This window comes from Rhopalosiphum maidis, chromosome 3 (genome assembly GCF_003676215.2).
Source record: "Rhopalosiphum maidis isolate BTI-1 chromosome 3, ASM367621v3, whole genome shotgun sequence".
Taxonomy (NCBI): Eukaryota; Metazoa; Arthropoda; class Insecta; order Hemiptera; family Aphididae; genus Rhopalosiphum; species Rhopalosiphum maidis.
The window spans coordinates 19169449-19192256 of NC_040879.1; the positions used below are offsets into that span (position 1 = coordinate 19169449).

General features: G+C 27.6%; 1 protein-coding gene across 1 annotated transcript; it reads right to left on the reverse strand.

Annotated features, from left to right (window-relative positions):
- Positions 1–2300: 2300 nt before the first annotated feature.
- On the reverse strand, positions 2301–6571 carry LOC113557794 (erythroid differentiation-related factor 1-like). Its single transcript, XM_026963344.1, is given in 13 exon segments — positions 2301–2578; positions 2638–2795; positions 2960–3102; positions 3180–3323; positions 3387–3619; positions 3685–3861; positions 3930–4168; positions 4242–4403; positions 5278–5506; positions 5562–5775; positions 5838–6073; positions 6134–6393; positions 6462–6571. Coding segments are annotated over 13 exon segments (2583 nt in total).
- Positions 6572–22808: the final 16237 nt, after the last annotated feature.

The following is a 22808-nucleotide window of genomic DNA, read 5'->3' on the forward strand; positions in this document are numbered from 1 at the left end:
GACCGATTGGGTGTTCAGTCATACGCACTCCAATCGCGACGACCTGTTGTCTGATATCCCGGATTAGGAGCGCAAAGCGCAAGGAGAAGTTCGATATCGCTACTCCGACGTACGCTGAGCCTCATGACATTGAACAGAAACTCACCACTGAACCGCTGTGCACGAAATCGACATACGTTGCACCAGCTATTCCGCCGAAAACGACGATTAACGCGCCCGCTAGGTCGTCGACGTACAAGTTTGAGTCCAAAACAGACGTATCAAAAGAACGTCGTTCTACTGTTTTAACTGCCGTGGCGCGGGGCACATCGCCAAAACACCAGGCAGCGTGCCTGTTAGTTCGAAATCGTATCGAATGTCAGTCTCCGACCGACGTATTATCGCCAACTATTCTAGGCGTTTAATAGTTGAATACGTGCAGATAGCCGCTCCGCTAACGCGTCTGACGGTAAAAGATATGCCGATGCGCTGATCACAAGAGAACGCCTTCACCACGTCACGCGAAATTTTATGCAATCAGCCTGGCCCTAGTGCTACAAAGTGAAACACCGACCGCCCTAGATATTATGGTATTCGCCGAGGTCAAGAAGACGACGACTGCGGAAACGAAACACCGTTCGTCGCGATTGTAAATGGTCGACGACAAGTACAACAAAGAAGCCGACGACGAGCACAACGACGAGGTCCAGACCGACGCAACTGACGGGAAACGACAAGGTTCAACCGCCACGACGCAGACGCGCGCCACCTCGGAAACCGTTCAACACAGTCAATTAACCAGGAAGCGACAGGTACCCGCGCAGATCAACGATTACGAGATCGATTGGACCTAACCGACATCTCTATTGAATTTTATATTCATTTGTTTTTTTTTTTTAATATTTCGTGAAATATTTCAAGAAAATAAATTTCATGAAATTTTAAAACCCTAGTTATAACTATTATATAAAATTAAATCTTTTTTTCTTTCACTAGAAACTATAGTAAAGTTCATAATAATTTATAATTAATAGGTAATACTCTTTAATAAATATAATAATACGAGTGTGCGACACTATACTGATTAGTAACTAGGCGAGAAGTAACATAGAAGGATTGGGAAGTCCACAGTTTAACAATATAAAATATATACATCATAATATAAACAGTAGCCGGTGGAATCAATATAAAATCGGGGGAATCGATATACGCCCAAATTATTAACTCATTAACTACAACAAATTGGTTTTGTCGGTCATCTTTTGTAATGGATTGACTCATTTATATGCCAACGAACACAACGAGTTATGTATAAAAGCTTTATATCAATTCCTATAAAGGTAACTACTAGAGTTCACCAAGATGACCATCTCCTCTTTTTAGTTTGTTTGTCAATAATGTGACGTTTTCCATCACTCATTCTAATATACTTTTGTTCGCTGATAATGCAAACATTTTAAACATTTATAGATCAATCTCAACCCTAAATAATAATTTACTGCTACAAAAATATTTAACTAAATTTAATGAGTGGTGCATTTCTAATGGCCTCTCACTTACCTACATTTACATACTACAATTAATGTAAAATTTTACACTATTCTAAAAAGCGTTATACATTCAACTTTAATTATTCTATTTCAGACACTAATTTAGAACGTTTATATGTGATAAAAGACTATAAAAAGGCATAACTTTCGGTACAAAGTTAATATTTAACATACATGTCATATTAGCAATTAAAAATAAAGCCTTTTCAGTTTTTGGTATGATAAAACAAAATTGCTCAAAATTACAACGATACTGATTATTCATTTTTATTTAACCAAATAAATTTTAAAATTAATACTCATGTTATAACTTACGCAATAATGATTTATTTTATATTCCACATTTCTCTCAGTCTCAGAGGTACATGCTAAATGGCCTCTTAAATATTTTGATGTCTTGCGGAAACAATCAAGTTTTTAATACATTATTCAAATAATCATGTAATTAACAAATACTATAAATGTTATTTAATTTTCTTTAATACTATTTCGCGTCACATAACTCCACTCTTTTTCCCACTTTTCGGTTTATAAATCTGTGTAATCATTAATTTTTACTATTGTTTTATTCTTTAGGTATATTATTTGTATTACTTAAATTTAATAGTTTAAAAATATGTTAATTGTCAAATATAATAATACTATTATTGTTTTCGTTATTACTTTATTGTAAGTTGGCCATTGTCTGTATGAATATTAAATAAATAAATAAGTGCAACGTTTGTAAGGCACTTGTACACACAAATTTTAAAAGATTAGAAATAGGATTACTCACGTGGGTAGTTGTGTTATAGATAGCTTGATCATACACTTTAAAATTTGTAGCAATCTATCTTCTAAGAGTTTTAATAATTGTAGTTTCTTCTGTTCTGTATCCTGATTATCTTTACTATTCTGACAAGGTTTATAAAGATTATCTGTTGAATGATTCTCTTTGCAATCGTCTAATTTACTTTCCAATAGCATTTGCAATACACACATACAATTTTCGGCTAATTTCTGTGCAATAGACGCGATAAACTTCACTTTAAACCAAGGATGTTTTGCTCCTAAATGGTAATTATAATTAAAATTATTTAAATTCATCATATAACCAAGTACTTTATACTCTCAATTTGAAGCTCGTCTACAGCGATTTCTTTCATGATTAGTTCTAGACACTCTAATGGACGTTTAATTTTAAAAAATATTTCAAATGACTGATTATAATTGGATGTACACTGATTAAGAGTAGTATTAAACATTGGCATATCCACTTCCATATTTCTAGAAAATAATATTGAAATAATATTAATGGAGAACGAAACATCAAAAAAATATATATTAGCAGTTTACAAATTAACTTAATTTACGGTTCGCTTGAATCATTTAATGTATGCACTTTATTCATGATTTAAGTTATTTAGTTTGATAAATGTGCAGTGGATCACCTTAATCGACAGTAATACAAAGACCCCAGGCGATCATGAATATCTGCTGCTCGATACTCGTAGTATGATTTTTTAGACACTTCATTTTCCAAATCACAATATTTCAAAGCTTCCAAGAGTACATTTATAGCTTCAGTTAGATCCTAAAATAAATAATATACGTTTTATAACACAAGACAAAATATTAACTTTATAGTTAATCCAATTATTTTGTATTTACTGAGTATTCGGGTGGATTTTCTTGATATTTTATAGCCATATTGTAAGTCATTGTAGATACCTCAAAGAAAATGAAGTCCCAAAGTTTTGGATCGAAACTTCGGTTGCCCAACACTGTCAAGCCTTTCGTGTAGCCTTCAACGGACTAAAAGATAACAAGTCTATACAATATTTCGTGTAAATTTTAAATTTAAATTGAAGAACTAACCATTTTATTAAAATCCTTATCTTTTATAAAATCAGTAGAAGAAAGATTATTTTGTAATAAATAATCTGATGTATATCGATACAATTGGCCCATGTTTGAATATAACAACGCGAGGTTAATTAAGTCAGATGATCTTTCAGATTTATTAATTCCAATTGACAAATAATTTCTAGATGTTTTTAGTAGCCATTTTAATCTTGGAGAAGTTATTTTAGATTGCTTTTTCAAAGCATCTGTGAAGATGGAATTTAATTTAATACTCGCCAAATAACCCCCTTTAAATAACAAAATTAATTACTTGTTATTTCATCTACGAATCCTGATGTTAGTTCATAGTATACATTTCCAATTCTTCTATTCAGTTGTTTTTTACTGTTTTCGTCTATTTCATATTCTAAAGACCGTTTGTAACAATTAACTGCTGCATTCAATATACCTTCTTTTGACTCAATATTTCTTGGTATTAAATTGAAATCTAACATCATTATTAAATAAATACACTTAATATTATATAGTTTAATAGCTATTATATATAGACAGGACCTTGTAGTTTAGAATTATCGAATTTGTCTTGTAATGAACTCCTTATTTTTAAATCACATTTATCATCAGTTTCTAGTTCGATTCTGTACTGCTGAACTTTATCCCAATTTTGCGAAATATACAAACAACAATCAGCAGAACTTTTTAATAGAAACCCTATTTTTCTATTGAAGTTGGTATTGATAATCCACAGCCAGCATTTAAATAAATAGCAATAATGTTTTAATGCTCTTCCATACCTAGAGTATTAAAAAAAAAATACCTTGAAATATTCAACAAGTTTTTTAAATCTATTTTTTATTTATATCTTACATTGCTTGTGCTAGATAATATTCAGCTAATATATCGTATGCCAAACATGCTTTTTCATAAAATAGTATATTCAGGCGTTGTTTCCAAGATTCATTGTCCTGAGGATTTGGTGGATTATGCCAAGTGGGCATAACTTCAGCAACAGACTTACAGAGTAATGTGCTAAAATGAAATACAGAAAAAATATACATTGTTAATAAACTTACGATTCTTGAAAGTCGTAAAAAATATATTCTAAAAGCGCTAGTATTTGTACGCCCAAATTTTTCCCAAAAATTGTATCACGAATAATATAAAATATAACAAATTGTTAAACCGGCTTCGACCTATCTATATATTTATAATAGTAAGCCCCAGCGCCCCCAATTATAATGGGACGTCCGTAGACTATGACTATGTTCGATAGATCAGTTATTACTTTATGACCCCTTTATTTATTAACTGTTTACTACACGTGTACTTACTTTTTTCTTATGAATGTTATGACTTTATGATTGAATAATTATATTAGGTAATAACGGGACGTACTTAAAATCTATAGAAAGGTAGAAATAGGTGAACAAATAGATTTAGAACTAGTCCAATATCTCAACATTTAGAACTTTTTGAGTCGTTTCTCAGTCATCGGTCATCACAATAACGCTTATGTCGTCAATTACCTTTCAAAGTCCACTACCAGCTTTTTATTGTTGATTCTCAAGTAGAGTAGATAAATACATACATAAACATTTTGTGTTCAAGATTACAATTGTGTTTTAAAAGTAAATATTTTTTCATTATTTATCTATTTAACATAAATACTCACTTTGTGAGTATGCTAATTATTACAACAATCTTACTTCAGAACGTGAAAAGATGAGTACATCGTTAATTAATAAACGCAACAAGCACAGTAACTATACTTAAAGATCAATACAATAATTTATTTATTTAAGAATTTTCTCAAACTATTTAACAACTTTTAATAAAATAATATTCAAATAGGATTAACAATTCCATCATCGTGCATTAGTGTTCAATATTTGATAATACTTACTTATTTTTATACTCGTCATTGTTTTCAACATTTACACATTCTTTATTATGTTTTTGATTTTTGCCTCTATTATTGACGTTTTTCATCTTTCGGCCTTTTTTCATTGTTGACTGTTGATTTATATCCTCCAAATAGTATAAACAACTTAAACCACAACCAACATTGTATAAAGCTTTTTGACAATGTTCTTCTAATGTCATTACTATCATTTCTGATGGAGGATTCTCGAGTTCTGAAATATAAATATTATTCAATTACATTTTATCTGAACATAATAATAAAATTAGTTGCGATTTTTTTTGATTTTTTGTGTGATAAACATCAATCATTAGTACCGATAGAAAACATAGATTTCTCAACATTAGATCTAGTTGATAAATTCTCATCTGAATCAACATCCGGCGACAAAAGCATGTTATCATTAAGTTTAATTAATGCGGGATTAATATCAATTGGAATATAGAAATCGGATAACATAAAATGAACAGATGTTACTATCTGTAAATCATACAAAAGATTAATATTAATTCAAATTATGATGAACACCATATACAAATTACATGAGGGTATTTAGTTTTGTTTAATAATTTCAAACAATTATTGAGCAAAATTTGTATAGTAGCTGAATTAGATGCCATCTGATCTATTGGATTGTATTTTAAATTCAGAGCAACATGATATAACAGCATAGCCACTGGAATAGTAAACAGATTTTGACCTTCACAGTACTCTTCGACCAATGATTCAGAACATAATGAAGACAAATCGTATAATTTCACTATATCATCATTGTCCCCTGTGAATAATGAATAAAACACAGTAAATGATTTTTTATTAGGGATAAATTCAATTTTACCTTTGAATAACCAGTATGTATGTCCAGGTTCAGTAGTATTTGACTTTAAAAATGACAATACATTTTGAGCGACACGTGTAATAACTTTAGATGAACATTTAGAGTCATTCAAACTTGGCAAGTCCTCATTCATCACTAACTCGTGTTTTTGCACAAAACAGTTTGAATGATAACACATAGTAACTTCGGGAACGTGAGCCATCAAATTATCTAGCCAGTAGTCAATACCAGATAGTACTCTTATAGGTTCTGTCATACTCCTAAATAATCATGTTTTCAACTTCAATTAATTTAAACTATAAATTACATTTAAAAATTAAAAATATACCTCAATTGTAAACTTATACAAGGATACTTATCACCTCCGAAAATTGGCAAATCTGTACCTTTTAGCAATTTAAGGTCTTCAAAATTCCATAAAACATCCTGACTGACCATTTTGCAAGTTATATAATCACCTGTGGTGTATTTTCATATGTGTACACCACTTACCTTTCCTATAATAATCATTTATTATAATATAGGCTATTTAATACTAATAATTTACAATTCTCATGATTTAATTTTGTGGATAAATAATTGACTATATGTAACTGCGACAAAATTATACCTTTTCTAAAAGTCGATATATAAATTAATGCGAACAAAAAATTAATATTATACAATCTGTGACAAAACCGATAAGAAACATTGTACAAGCTGCAGAAATACATAATAATATATAATATAATAATAATAATATATAAATAGTATGTACATGACAATAGATAACACATACTATATAGATATATACATGCATCATATTATATACCTGTGTTATTATGTACAAATATCGTTTAATTAATAATATATGTTATGTTGGATACAAATTTCGCAGAAATTTTACATGACGCAGATTGTTTAATGTTAATTTATTTTGTCGCAGTTAACTATCTCTCACATAATTAAAATGCATAATAAATCTTGAAAAATCTGTGTTTGATACCGTATTTTAGTCCCAATGACAACAATATACCTACAAAGTCATTAACCAGAATTCATAAAATGATGTAAATAATTGTAAGTTTTATTTTGATCATCATATTATTGTATTAGTAGGTACCTACCTAAGAAAATCTTACGCACTACGAGCAGCAACCTCGGTACTCTGAAAAAATTATATTTATGCATTGATGTGAAACGATAAAAAACAAGTATCTCCGTTTTTAATATTAGTTAATAACATAATATACTAGAATATACAACCGAGTAATAAGACACAGCTACTTAAATTTTTTTTCTTAATTATACTTATTATATTTTACTATCTTCCTATCTAATTATTACATTTTTAAATACTGATAGATTTCTACAAACATTTTACCTATTAATAAATTGGTTCATATAAAAAAATGTAGGTGAACATCGAAAGGTGGTGTAACAAGTATTTTCCAAATTCTTTGCTCAGTTTTATAGTGGGAGCAAAGGGTTGATACTTGATTGTAATTATAGCTTAACTTAATGTGGGATTAAAAACATATTAATGTATGTAAACTTGTCGATATCACTGATATCAGTCTGATAATTAATCTGAACAAAAAATTACATTTTTTTATGTGTTGTACCTACTTTGAAGATTTGTAATAACTAAATCCCACTCTCTCCATGTTTTTATTGTGATAGTATTCGATTACATTATGTGATTTATCTTAACTACGCGCGTAGGTACCTACGCAGACACTGAGCGCCTGACACGGTAGATACCTACGACGCAACTACGTAAACTAAGTTTGGTTAAAAATATTTGATTGGTGATTTGAAATTATGAAATTTAACAATGTGAATTTAAAAAAAAAGCCGGCCAAATAGATATCGCTCTGCTGTATAGTAGAGATGGAGAGTAGGTCACTATAATGGATGTATTAAATTTGAATGCAATAACAGGTATCATTCTATACGAAAAACGATTCTGAACGGAGATGATTTGTCAGTCTATGATAATTAGTAGGATGTATTATATTATTACTTATATTTAAATTGTAATATATCGTAATTTTACTCAATTTCGTAAAAAAATAAATTTTATAAGTTCATAACATTTTTTCTATATTAACGCTAGAATTTTTTTTTACAGTTACTTGAAGGACAACTTATGGATAACCTTGTATTGTGTTTTTTAACCTTAGGTATAAATCACAGAAATTTTATGAATTTTCAACTTCAAAATTTCTTACAAATTTTCGCGATTTTGACATATTTCGATTTTCACAAATTGTTTACTTTTGACCCCTCCCCCAAGTACCAATTAGATGAATTTTTATTTTAAAAGAGGGACTGAAGTTAAAAATTAAAGCATTATTTTTACTTCCAAACGTGATGACAGACATAAAAAAAAAATAACATACATCATTGTAAAATCAATTCACTTCGTTCAGAATCTAAAAGTTAAGTCTGATAATACTGATATGTAGCATATTTTTTATTTTATTGTCACGTAACATAATTATTTTATATTATTGAATTTTATACTAGGTCCGTTAGCTATAAATAATAATAAAATAAAAAATAATATAAATAATAATAATAATAATTAAAAGTTTTCTCACGTATTTCTCATAGAACATTTGACTTATCAACTAGTACCGCTGTTAAATGGACCACACTAAGTTAAACTTAAGTCGACTAAAGCAACAATCAAGATTTATAAATTCAAATTATTCCTTCGCATAATTGTAAATCAGCTACCGACACACTCGAGCAGAGCTATTGAATAGTAAGATACTTCTAAAATTATAACAAATAGAAATGATAGAATGAAAAATAAAATAAAAATCTATGATGATCAGAGAAAAGATCCCACGATAATTTATAAAGTAAAATAAATACCCGGTCACTCAGCTTCTCGCTTGTTACTCTGGACCCCGGAATCTGTGGTATTAACAACGACAACGCAAGGGTCGGACGTCATTTGTTCGAGAAAAATCAATAATTTACTGTTGCTAACGGGGACGGCGCAGAATACCTATCCCGTCGGAAAGCGCGTCAGTCGATCACCCATAGCAACAGTGGCTTGACTTTAATATGATCTATCGTCATTATAATTTAAGACGTATCTTTTGTTTTTACTTTTTAATATTCTTCCCTTCCTCTAAAACCAAAATACAAATTCGTTTTTAAATTTTTTGTTATTATTAAAATATATATATATATACAACTGATAATGTTGACTCGTTGCGTAAATAATACAAAATAAATAATAATATCGTAAAATCAATATTTATGCGTTATAATACAACCATGTTGTATAATCAATACATTGTTGTGTAATCAAGGACAAATTAAGGAAAAGAGGCAAACATAATAAATATATTTTATACTTTATAATCACTATACCTTCTCCCTAATCCAATTATTGTTTTTTTTTTAAATCAGTAAGTACTGTAAATTGAAACAAAGAAAAATGTAAGACATTTTTTCTTCTAAAATTTGTTAACAATATAATCCTGACAATCAGCTATCCTAATCATTGCGTATTCCTACCAGTGGCGGCTATCCTTAAAAATATAGATGTAGTGAAACATAAGAAGTAACCACCCACCCTCAATAATATTCATCCATATAACATCCCACCTATTGAATAGCTTATTCAACATGTTAAAAAAAAACTAGTTACTATTATACTATTATACTATTAAAATATTCCAAAGTTTTATTCTGTATTATTTGCATATGAAAAATTACATAGAAAACCCACCCCACCCAACTTTAATTAAAGGTGTAGCAGTCGCTACACCGCCTTGCTACCAAGAAGTGCAGTAACTCCAAAAAGTGAAATGTTGGAAAATCGAGTTTAAAGGTTTTTTTTTTAATTTTTGACCCAGAAGTTTTATTTTTTAATGATTTTTTTTATAAATCATTATTAAATTATGTTCAAATTATTTGTTAATATTTTTTTTACTTTATTCATGTTTTATGTTTTTTAACATATTTTAGGAGTTACTGCCTTTTTTCTTTGGAAATAACCCACATTAAATTTACAAAATGCAATAAATTCATTACTATGGTTCTTAATTTTATATTATGTGCACTCTGCAAACTGCAGCCTTCTACTGAAAAATTAAGTCAAACTAAAATATAAAGTTGATTAAGTTAATAATCTTTTTCCAATAAAAATAGCCTATTAATTATATTTATAAAATTAATTAATTACCCAAAACAAGAAATTTAAACTAAAATATCATAATATCTAATAAAATAATATTATAAATTGATTAGTGATAAATCATTTTAAATATAATTTCTTTATTTTCTGTTTTCTTTTCAGTAACAAGTTGACAATTAAAGTAACTATTTCTGTTCGTTCATACAATATATAAGTAGGTATAATTTAATAATAGTAACAATAAAAATATTAACCAGATACTGACTTATATCAAGATAGAAAGGTAAATTAATAAATATTGTTATAATATAGGTTAGTGGCACGAATTAAGATATATTGGATACCACGAACCAAGATATACAGGACTGGAAACGAATTTTGATATGAGTACACCTTAATATTATGATTGTGCGAGGGACGAAGGAATTTCGGTTTTAATCAATAGTAGCGCTCAACTCTTGGCCGGTGGTCGCTATCCGAATTCCGAGTTATTATTATAGAATATAGATATCTACTATAATTTGTAATAATTTATTGTATAATTGTATTTAGTATATAATATAATGGAAATAAGACAGGTACCTATTATATAGCTAGCATCTATGAAATAAAAGATAAGTAGAATCTATAATTTATAAAGTAACTATTATGTAGTAATCAGTTTTGATAATTTTTTTTTTCTAGTAACTTTTCTTTTTTAATTGCTTGTTTTGTGACAAAGTAAATTGTTTCATTCTCATAGCGATATAGTATTGGAAAATATTAGTCATTATTTCAGTTTTATGATCACTACAAGGAAATGTCAGTAAATCACCATGTTCTTTAAGAACACAACACCTTACCATAATTGTGTGTATTTTAAGATAAACAGAATAAAATTAAAATTATAAAAAATATTCAGCATGAACTTATCTTAAAAAAGTTGAACATCATGTCATCAAAGTCAAGATAAAACATAGACACAATTAAATTATGAATTATAATTATAATATGTTAGGTAGGTATAAAATATATTATAATATTGTATAATTATTTATATTACAAAGCATGAAAAAGGCGGGAGATTTATAAGTTAAGATGAATTAGCATACCGATTTATTAATTTCTTATTTTCTAGATAGCGCAAGTGTTGACAAGAACTCAAAGCCCCCGTACCCCGCTCATTATATACATTAAGGAGGATTTACCTTTCACACCTTCCAACCATACAGTTTCCAGTCCTGTATATCTTAGTTCGTGCTGGATACGGAACGCAGTGCCTTATCAACTCATATTTCAACGCAATAACTTCTTATGTTACGGCAAGACTGCTAGCGCGGTATCGTGTAAATTATTATAAACAAGCCATGATAATTAATCAGCATTTCTCGCGCCTTTTTCAAAAACTTGATGTAATTAATTAATAATAATATATAACAAATTAACAATACTTCTAAATATTGATTACAATTTACACACCAACTGTATTTTTGATTTTGTAAATCACCATGTCCCGGATAGACAAATTTTGTGTAAGAAACTGTTCTGATATTAGTAAATCACGGTTTTCATTACCAAAATATCAGTTGCGAAGCTACCTATGAGACAAAGAGACATTGTCTACCCATTAAAAATGATTCGTCAATTTGTTTTTATAATCGTATTAAAATATACCTAAAGTTTTTAAAAAATTAAAATGTATTGTAATTTCAAATTTGTATTTTTATTATAGACGATATTTTAGTTTATAATTATTCTAAAAATTATAAAATATAAAATATACATGCATAAACAGATTTAAATAGACGCTGTCGGGTCAAAACAAGACAATAGTCAATAATAATGTTATTTGCTAGATATATAGACAATGTGAATAGTGTCTCATACTTTAGAACATGCGGTGTGGTGGGTTCTTGAAGGAGGGGTATCGTGCGCATTGAGTTAATGGAGACATGTCTCACGAATGTATCGTTATGGTATATTTATAAATATACCCACATGACGATAAGATAATGATATAATATAGTAATAATTATTTTCTTATTCGTATTTATACAGTAAGCAGTAATAATAATAGCATAATACGTATTTAATTTTAATAGCAGTGTATTTTTAATAATTTATATTTTATATTTAAATTGATGAATCTTTTAAACATATTTTAAACTATTTAGGTACCTAGTTGTTGTTTCTCGTTGGAACGCGAAGTGTTTTAAATTTAATAATATGGAGTGTTCAGATATAATAAGTGAAATTTTAAAAGTAGGAATTCATAACTACTCTTTCGAACATAAACTTCAATTAAAAACGAAAAAACCAACACCACGTTTAAGTTTGGAAACGGTTGATGGGAAAACAATACGAAAATTTCAAATATCATGGTACACAAAATATGCGTGATTAGCTGGAAGTAAAAATCTAGGTAAATTATTTTGTTATTATTGTTTACTGTTTCGGGGAGAAAAAACATGGGGAAGTGATGGTATTTCAGTTATGAAAAATTTTGATCGTAAAGCATCAAAACATGCAATAAGTAAAACACATTTAACTTCCCAAGAACAATTTATGTTACTTGGGGCAAATCGGATTGAACATGCACTGTCGGAAGGACGTCGTTTGGCTGCAATTAAACATAATGAAAATGTCGGTGTTAATCGTCGAATATTAACACGTTTAATACATGTTATTTGTTTTCTGGGAAAGCAAGAAATAGCTTTTCGTGGTCATAACGAAGATAGTTCTTCTATAAATAAAGGAAATTATTTAGAACTTTTAGATTTACTTTCTCGAGAAGAGCAACTTCTCAGAGAACATTTTATGTCGAATTCAGTTTTTAAAGGAACATCAAGCGATATTCAAAACGATTTAATTTCCTGTATTACTAGTGTGTTAAAAACTAAAATTTCAAACGAATTACAAAAAGCAAATTTTATTTCTATTCAAGCTGATGAAACAACAGATGTATCGTGTAAATCTCAAATGAGCATTATATTTAGATATGTAGTCGATAACAAAATTGAAGAGAGGTTTATAGGATTTTTCGATGTATCAAAAGATAAATCTGCCTTTGGCCTATCTGAAATTTTATTAACAGAAATAAACAATTGGAATATAGGTGATAAACTAGTGTGTCAAACATATGACGGAGCAGCTGTTATGGCAGGGCAAAAGAATGGAGTTCAAGATATTATTAAACAGTCGTATCCAAAAGCAATGTTCATACATTGTTATGCTCACCAACTTAACCTAGTGTTTCTACACGGATCAAAATCGATAAAATCTGTGAAAATATTTATAAGTGATTTGACTATGTTTCATACATTTTTTAGTAGATCGCCAAAAAAAAGTCAGCTTTTAAGGGAAAAAGGGTTTAAACTTCCTCAAAGTTGTGAAACGAGGTGGAATTATCACTCCAGAGCTGCTGCAACTATTACTACCCATTTTATAGAATTGAAAAAAGCGATAACTTGTGTTACAGACGAAGACGACTGGGATCCAATAACTATAAATATGGCATATGGTTTATTGCATAAGCTAACAAATTTTAAATTTGTTTATTTACTTTGTTTGTTTAAAAAACTATTTTTATATTCAGATCATGTATTTTTAATACTACAGACTAAATGCACTGCTGATGTTCAATATTGTGTCAATCAAATAAAAATATTTTCTGATCAATTAATTGCAATGAGAAAAGAGGAGACTATATCAATATGTTGTAAATCGGCGATGGAGTTAAATAGCGAACTACAATATTCAGAAAAAAATATAATTGATCTCAAAACTCTAACTTATGAAATATTAGATTCTATAATAGTACAAATTGAAGTTCGATTTAAAGATTTCATAAATTTAAAATTTGTCGAGCTTACAAATAATACGTCGTTTAAGGATTACAAAAATAATTTCCCAATGGATAAACTAATGGAACTAAAAAATCATTTTCCAGACATATTTAACTTAGAACGATTACAAAATGAATTGGAAATAATTTATGACAGCCCTGATAAATATTTAACACCAAAAGATTTATTCAATTATTTATACAAAAGTAAGAATATAAAAAATTATAATGTACATTTTAATTTAAAATATTTATAATTAATTATTTTTATTTAATTTTAGACAATTTACTAGATGTATATCAAGAACTTTCAAAATTATTACAATTAGTATTATGCATCCCTGTAACAACTTCTTCTAGTGAGAGGAATATGAGTGCTTTGAAACGTATTAAAACGTTTTTAAGAAATTCTATGAACAATGACCGATTGTCAAATTTGTCATCACTGGCCATTGAAAAACAAATGTTGAACGAGTTATCCACAGATCCTACATTTATTGATGAAGTTATTGATTTATTTGCAAAAACAAAAAATAGAAAAATAGATTTAATCTATAAAATAATATAAAAAAATTGTTACTAGTTAGTGCTATGAATAAAATAAGTTTATTTGTGTATTTTTATTTAAATAATTTCTTTCTAAAAAATATTATTTTAAATTTGTCTACCCTAATCCCGAACCCAAGCTTCGCCACTGCAAAATATGCACATGAAGAATGGGAAAAAGCAGTGAGAATAACTTTGAGTAAAAGATTGAGAATGTGTGGAGACCATTTTTTGGAAGAAAGCATAATAGATCTTGGGTGTCTGAACAAGTGCTTATTCAGTAAGCATATTTTATATTATTGATTGTTTTTTCTTCATCAACCTTCTTTCTTATTTACTCAACACCAAAATTTATTTTACTTTAGATATGTTTAAAATAACCTTGATTAAGAGAAGAAGCTATACCAACTTTATTTTTAGGCAATGGTAATTCAGATAAAAATACATTATGTGTAAGTATAGTTATATATTATACAGTATAAATAGTAAAATACAACATATCATGCACCAATATTAATCTTATTTTATATTAATACAAAGGAGGATGTGAATATATGTCAAAATGAAGCTGAACAATTATTATCAAAAACATCTTTACCAAATGTTGTAAATACAGACCAAGATATTTCAATTGTGAGCATTACTAAAGTATGGTTGTAAATTGAATTAACATGTTTACTTATTATCTCTAACAAATACAAATATTTTTTAGGAACCAACCAATGTTTATAATGAAAACACAGAATTTACTGAAATGTCTTCAATGAATTATATCTGCGATTCATAACATGTATGTATATTCATAGAAAATTCTATTCAATCTCATTAAACTTATAATTAAATACTTTTGTAGCATAATATGATGCAGGAATCTTTATTTAATTTAATAAATATGTGTGTGGCTATTAAATTACCTCAGAAATGATATACTGATGTTTCATTAAATAGTTTTGAAAAGAAATTAACAAAGTCATTTTTAAAATTAACTGAACTCAATCAGGATTACCGACGTATCATTTAAAAACAACTGATAGTAACTCAAGGTAGTATGACCTACCCATTATTTTAAGTAAATTTTTATTATTATAAATTTTATAAATGAATGTGTTATCACATTTTTACATTAAGTCTTCTTAAAAGAATTTCAATCTCAAGATAAAATTTAATATATTTTAATTAATTAGTTCATATTATACTTTGTCAACTATAATCTGTTATCTGGCTATATTTTATAATAATTTTTAACAGATTCTAAGATTACAATTAATGTAATGAATAAAGAAATTATTGTGGAACGACAATAATAGTATTTCCCTATGTTATGTCATTCAGTAATATCTGTACAAGATATAGAATGTTCAATTAAAAATCTTGATAAGTAAAAAATATGTTATGATGCTGATTTAATAAGTAAATTTCCTAATGTAAAAGCATCAATCGATTCTCAATGTGAAAAGGTTAATGGGTATTGGAAACACTTGAACTGTTCCAGTTTTATAAGGGACAATAGGTATTAAATCTTCTTACTAGTTTTAATAAATAATATATTTTTAGATAACATTAGATGTTAAATAAATTGTATTCTTTAGATTGAATAATATTTACCTATACATTTTGTGTAAGTAACTAATTAATTAATTAATGTTTTTACTTTTTAACTATGATGAAGAACTAGCTGTTTATGGTGTATGAGATTACTATACTCAATCAGAAAAAAGTCTTATTCAATTTCAAAGGGTAAACAAGTTAGATTATATTTCTCCCCTAGTAAAAGACATAATTTAAATAGATTCAGATGTATAACAAATAAAGCAAGACTTCAGGTATCTAGGACAATAAATAAAAATTCTCAATTAAAATCACATTTGATATCAATAAAAAATAAAATGAAAGAAGTCTTAAATAGCATCTTAACAAAATTAATCGAAGATTCAGGAATTTTCAAAATGTCAATCAATTTTACTACATGAAGTATTCGCTACTGCAAAGTTTAAAAATCCTAAAAGTAGACATTATTTTGACAATTGGACGATTCTATTTTAATTAAGGTTTATATATATATATAGATATACATTATAGATCTTCATCGGGATATAAGTTCTTGCGCGACCAAGGTTTATTACCTCTGCCATGTGATACAACTATTCGAAAACATTTATTAGCTATTAAAAGTGAATGTGGATTCGATAATACATTTTTCAGCTTATTAAAAAAGAATTCTTAAATAAAACATAAAACCAAAAAAAAAGTTTTTTATTATTGGATGAATTTTTTTTTTAAATGTAAATAGCAGAACATTAACATATAGTGGTTTGGAAAATTTTTGTCAAGTAGTAGAACATAAAATATCAAGTTCTGAGCAAGCTGACCATGGCAAAGTTTGGCTGATAATATAACCCAACCTATAGCTGTGTTTGCATTAAAAGGATCAGTTAAAGGTCAGTCATTCTTGTATTATTAAAAAATCTATTTTTATAATATATTTAGCTTATATCAGTACCTATCTATTCATTTCAAAAATTACAGATGTTAATCTTGCTAAATTGGTTCTCAAAGCTATTATACTATTAGAAGATTCTGGATTGCAAATTGTAGCACTTACCAGTGATGGAGCTTCAACAAATAAAACTATGTATAAAATGTTGGGTGTAAGTGGTAAAAAAGCAGATTTAAAAAATTTCTTTGAAAACCCATACGATGAAACTTGTAAAGATTTTGTTCTGTGTGACGCTCCACATACTATAAAAAATACAAAGAACCAATTATATCAAAATCAATATTTTAAAGTAAACAATATTAGAATTTTTAATTTAAATATTTATTTTTTTTGTAAATGTTCATCTTTGAATTGAAATAATGAAATTTAAATGTTTACTATTTTTTCCAAGACTCATCCTTCCCAGGACTGTATTAAGTGGGATCATTACTGTCAAGTTTTTAACAATGACTCAAAAAATATGTTAAAAATATGTCCAAAAATCTCATGACGTGGAACTTAATAATCTCACCAAAATGAAAGTTAAATATGCCACACAGGTAATTTACATTTTATAATTTTATGATTTTATAAATTTAATTAAATTATTTTAGTTTGTAAAAAATGTAAATATAGGTACTTAGCAAATCTATGGTAGTAGGAATACAGTTTTACCGGGCACAAGAATGTACCGGTCTTAACAATTCGTTAGAAACACAAGCATTTACATTAAAAATTAACGATATGTTTGATGCTATGAACAGAAAGTTACCTGCTGAAGGAATTAGGAAAAAAAGCAAAGACTTAGAGGTTTTGTTTGTGTTGAATGTATGGCATAGCAAGATTTTAAAGGACTACTTGGATGAGGGTCAATTGAATAATTCCTTGCTAAGCCACTATTCGTTTTATTGTGTTAATTATTTATAACTGTATATTTTTGGTTAATATTTGAAGTAAACTGTAAATGTTAATGGTAGTATGGTGAATAATGTATGTTGCATGTTTCTGATGATGCTGTACTGGTATACTGAGTAACTTATTTATTATTTTATATACTACTAAAAATATATACTTTTACTTAAAATGTATTACTTCAGGTCTTGAATCAAAGTCTACTTGGCTGAACGAATCGGAAGCAAATTTAGAAAAAGATGTTATTCAAGAAAAAGAATATCTAACTAAAAGCACTTCTGAATCTTTGCGGATGACGTTCAAGTCAACTATCGATTTAGTAGATTATTTATTAGAAGAATATGGTTTTTGTTATGTTTTGATATCATAGTTAAACCAAGATTCTTTAGAAGTAAACAAAGTATAAGTTTGAAAATCCTCAATTTTTGATTGTATAATGTCATTAAACATACCTATAATTGATATATTATTTAGAAATTTTTTGAATCATCAGACAGAGTTCCGATGGGATATGAATGATGTTTTTTAAAAATAATGATTTCTCCGAGTATGTAACATTTGACTGTGTTGTATACTATTTAGCTGGGTAAATAAGTAACCATTATTTTAATAAAATTAATAAATAGCCATTAAATGTATTTGTTTTTGATTTACAAGATATCTAACTCGGAGGTTAAGCAAGAAAACTAAAAGTGAGTTATATTTGTTAGGCATAACAACTAGCGGTAAAGAAATTGATTTACCTGCTGCTCAACTCGTCAACCTGAAGACTCTTGGTATTTTCAACACACCCGGATACAATTTTTACATTTAATAAAACAAATTGAGGTTTCATTTTCGATCCATGCCGCAAGTGCAAATGTTTTTGAAGATACAGTTGAACATTTCTTTAAAAATAATTATATTATTCCATTTCCTTCTAGCGAATATAAAGAAGACGTTGTGCAATATATTTTTTCATCGTATTTAGTAATGATGATGAGACAGTTCAGTTACCAAACAAATAAACAAAAACAACCTAGTAATAGAGTTAAAAATAAATTGTCAAAATTGGTGTCACATTAAAAGGTGCACTATTTAATTTTAATTTATGTTATAAAATAATTAAACAACTTGTTCAAATTTAAAAATGTTCATTATGTATTTATGTTTCTGAGATTCAATTGTAATCACTCTATCATACTATATTAGTTCACATATATATCACGATTAGCGCTGTATATCCTGTCATAGTCAAAGAAGATTTAAGTATCAACTGATAAGCGCCCGTTCCGTATCCAGAATATCTTAATTCGTGATCGAGATCTATAAGTAAGGTAATAATAATATTATAATCACATATTTGTACAGAGATTAGACACTGATCAATTGATATATTTTGTTGATGGTAAGTTTTTCCAGTATGGTTTTCGATTTTCTGGCAAAACTTGTTTTAATTGATCTAGGAAATCATTTTTCTTGGTGATCGGAATACCACATCGTTAATTTATGTGTGCTGGCATGGCAGTCTTTTTTAAACGTGTTTTATCTAATACTTGGTAATCATTTTTTTTTAGGTATGTTTTATACAGTAAATTAAAATTATTTCTTTCAGCTCTAACCGTTATGTTGTCTCTTAATAAAACTCTATTGGCGCTTTTTGATGTTTTTAATTGAGATTTGTTATCCTTCCATTAATAAAAATCCTCAATTTGCATTTGTTTCACAATGATTTTGTCTTTTTTGGCATATTGAATTGCATCTGCAGTCATTAAAATCATATATTTTTTTGTTTCTTTAACGACGATTCTACTTGATGGTGAAAGTTATTAGCACTCATAAAAGTATGATCGGGTTCAAAAAAGAAAAAGTCAATAATATTTGTTGCCGTTTGAAAATCTTAAAAACCTTAACAATGTTCAATTTTTGTTTTGGCTTGAACAATTGTCAAGCCAAATCACTACATGTGGAATATCTCTTAAGCTTATCAAAAATGTATAGTAATTATTAATAATGTCTTCCTTGTTTTTGCCACTTATTGCCTTATGCCAAATGCAAGAAAATATGTAATTTATAGATTTATTGCCGAGTAGAACAAAACTTTTGTGGTATGCAGTTAATCTTCGAACAAAAATTACTTTTTCAAATGAATCTACTCTTGGTAACATTATTACCTTTTGCAAATTTGCGGAATATGCGGTTGTTACAGTTATAGAGTAATCAGTTTTTAGTTTTGTTGATTTATCGCTGTGTTCTTTATACAATTTTCTTGCATTTTTGTAACGATAACTATGCTCAATTTTAGTTATACAAAATGTCACATTCAGTATTCATATTTTCTTCATTGTGGTCATGTCACTTGAACGTCACACAAATTTCACATCGTTACCGTCATAGCATTATCTTGTCTTGTATCTCAAGTTTTTAAAACTGTTCAGGAGACACAATAAACTAAATAAATCGCTTTTCAATCAAAAAATTGTCATTGTTAGACTTTTATTTTATTGAATAACTATAATGCACTAGGCCAATTGTGTTATTTCTAACATTTTAATAGCTTGTTTTAATTTTAATGAGATCAGTGTTATTACGTAAATGTATGTGAGATACGTGTTATTCCATTGGAAGATACGTGTTATTATCATTAAATTATATTAGATAAGTGTTATTCTGCACCATTAATAATAACTAAAATATTATTAATCATACTTATTTTATAGAGCTTATAAGTCATAAATAAAAAATTGTAAAATGTATTATATAAATTAAAATTTTTATATAATAACCCAACATGTTATAAGTAAATAATTTATACATAATATTAAATTTAAAAATGCACAAGCTTTATTACTAATAGTTGAAGGAACACATTTTCATACCTTATTACAGTCTTATCTAATTTAGTAATAATTACAAGATTAATTTAAACTTGAGATCACAACCTTTTAATCTCTTGTTATTTTTTTTTTTTAGAATTTATTTATTCAAAATAAATATTTGTATAAACAAAATATGAATTAACTTAATAACTTTAATATAAAAAAAACAATTTACAAAATATTATATAAAACATATAAATTTTATTAGAAACTTAAAGAAATATTTTATAGCTACCTTCTTCCTCGTAGTAAAAAATAAAAATACAATATTTAAATAAACTTAATATTTTAATGAATAAAAAATAAATCAACTCATATTTGAGTATAAAAAAAATTCATAAATTATATGAATACAATTAGTCGATTAATTAAAAATAATAGTCATAACATTAAGAACTTAAAACTATTCACAAAACACTTTATTGGTAACTACCTAATATTATGTTTTAAGAAACTTAGGTATTTATTATTAATGAATAAATAATTAATATTTTTTTTTAAATAATACTATAACACTACACATTAAAACATATATTATTTTATTGAAATAATACCTAAGGTGACATCATAAACCAAAGTTTCATTAGACTTATTTATCACATTATTTAATTCTTCATTATATTCATAATCAAAATTCAACTCATTAACATCATTGGGATCTAATATATATATATTAGATAATACAGTAAGAAATAGGTTCACATAAAAACATAATCATATTGTTTTATTTAAATTAATACCTAAGGAAACAAAGTTATCATAATCCATAATTTCATTGTCCTCATTTGCACAGCTTGATTCTTCAGCAAAACTCAACACATTATTTTGATCTAAAAAATAAATAAAACATATGTTACTTACTCATCATACAAAATAATTATTAAATTTGAGTTAACAATTATTACCTAGTGATAATATTACATCAACATTTTCCATGATTTCATTGTCATTATTTGTGTTAAATAATTTATCCTTATGAGACTTAATTACTAGGTCCAATAATAACTTCCATCTATTTGATTGTCTACTCGATATGATGTACGGCAACTTTATAGTAGAAATAGTATAGAATTACTTAAACAAGTAAAATATTGTATTATGTTTTTATTAACAAAATAGTTTTACATACCAGTTTGATAAAAGTTCGTTAATAAAGGCATAGGCGTGCGCAGGGGGGATGCCGGGTATGCCATGGCATCCCCTGCGGGTTTGCGGAGTTAGCTTTTATTTTTTATTTTTTAGTTAGGAGTTCATAAACGTTTTTATAAACAGAAATCAGTTTAGTAATTTTTGACAGTTCAGGCTACGTATTTTACTTTTTTTTTTTATCAAGTACATTTCCATTGATAATAGAAGTTGGGATAATCTAACGATATCACCGCGACGCCAGTCACGTAACCGTCGTAACCATGAAGTAAGCTAACCAATAACCATAAAGCAGTCTTACTGTTTGTAATGGATTTAATATTGAGATACCACCTGTGAAAAATAGGAAGATTGCTACAAAAATTGATGATATGAAAACACAACATACCATCTTGGATAAAAAAAGTAATAGATTGATTATTATATGTGTCATCGGAGTGAAAAAACGATTTTAGTGCAGGCCACATAGATAAGGTTCTTTCCACTGCTGGCAGCAATGATACCCTCTGAGTTTTGGAATGATTTAAAATAGCTTTGTAATTGATATTCACAAATTCATGGAAATCTTTTAGTTTTTCTGTTCTCACAGTGTAAATAAAAAAGTATCCAAATATGAAATATGATCATTTCGGCATCAAAACGAAACGTATTTGCTGTAGAAATAGTATTGTGCAATATATGAACAGAGCAACCAACAACATTCAAGTTCATTTTGAACGGCTTCTTTTAATTTAAAAAAGAATATTATTTTGTCCTTTACTATCAATACCGCC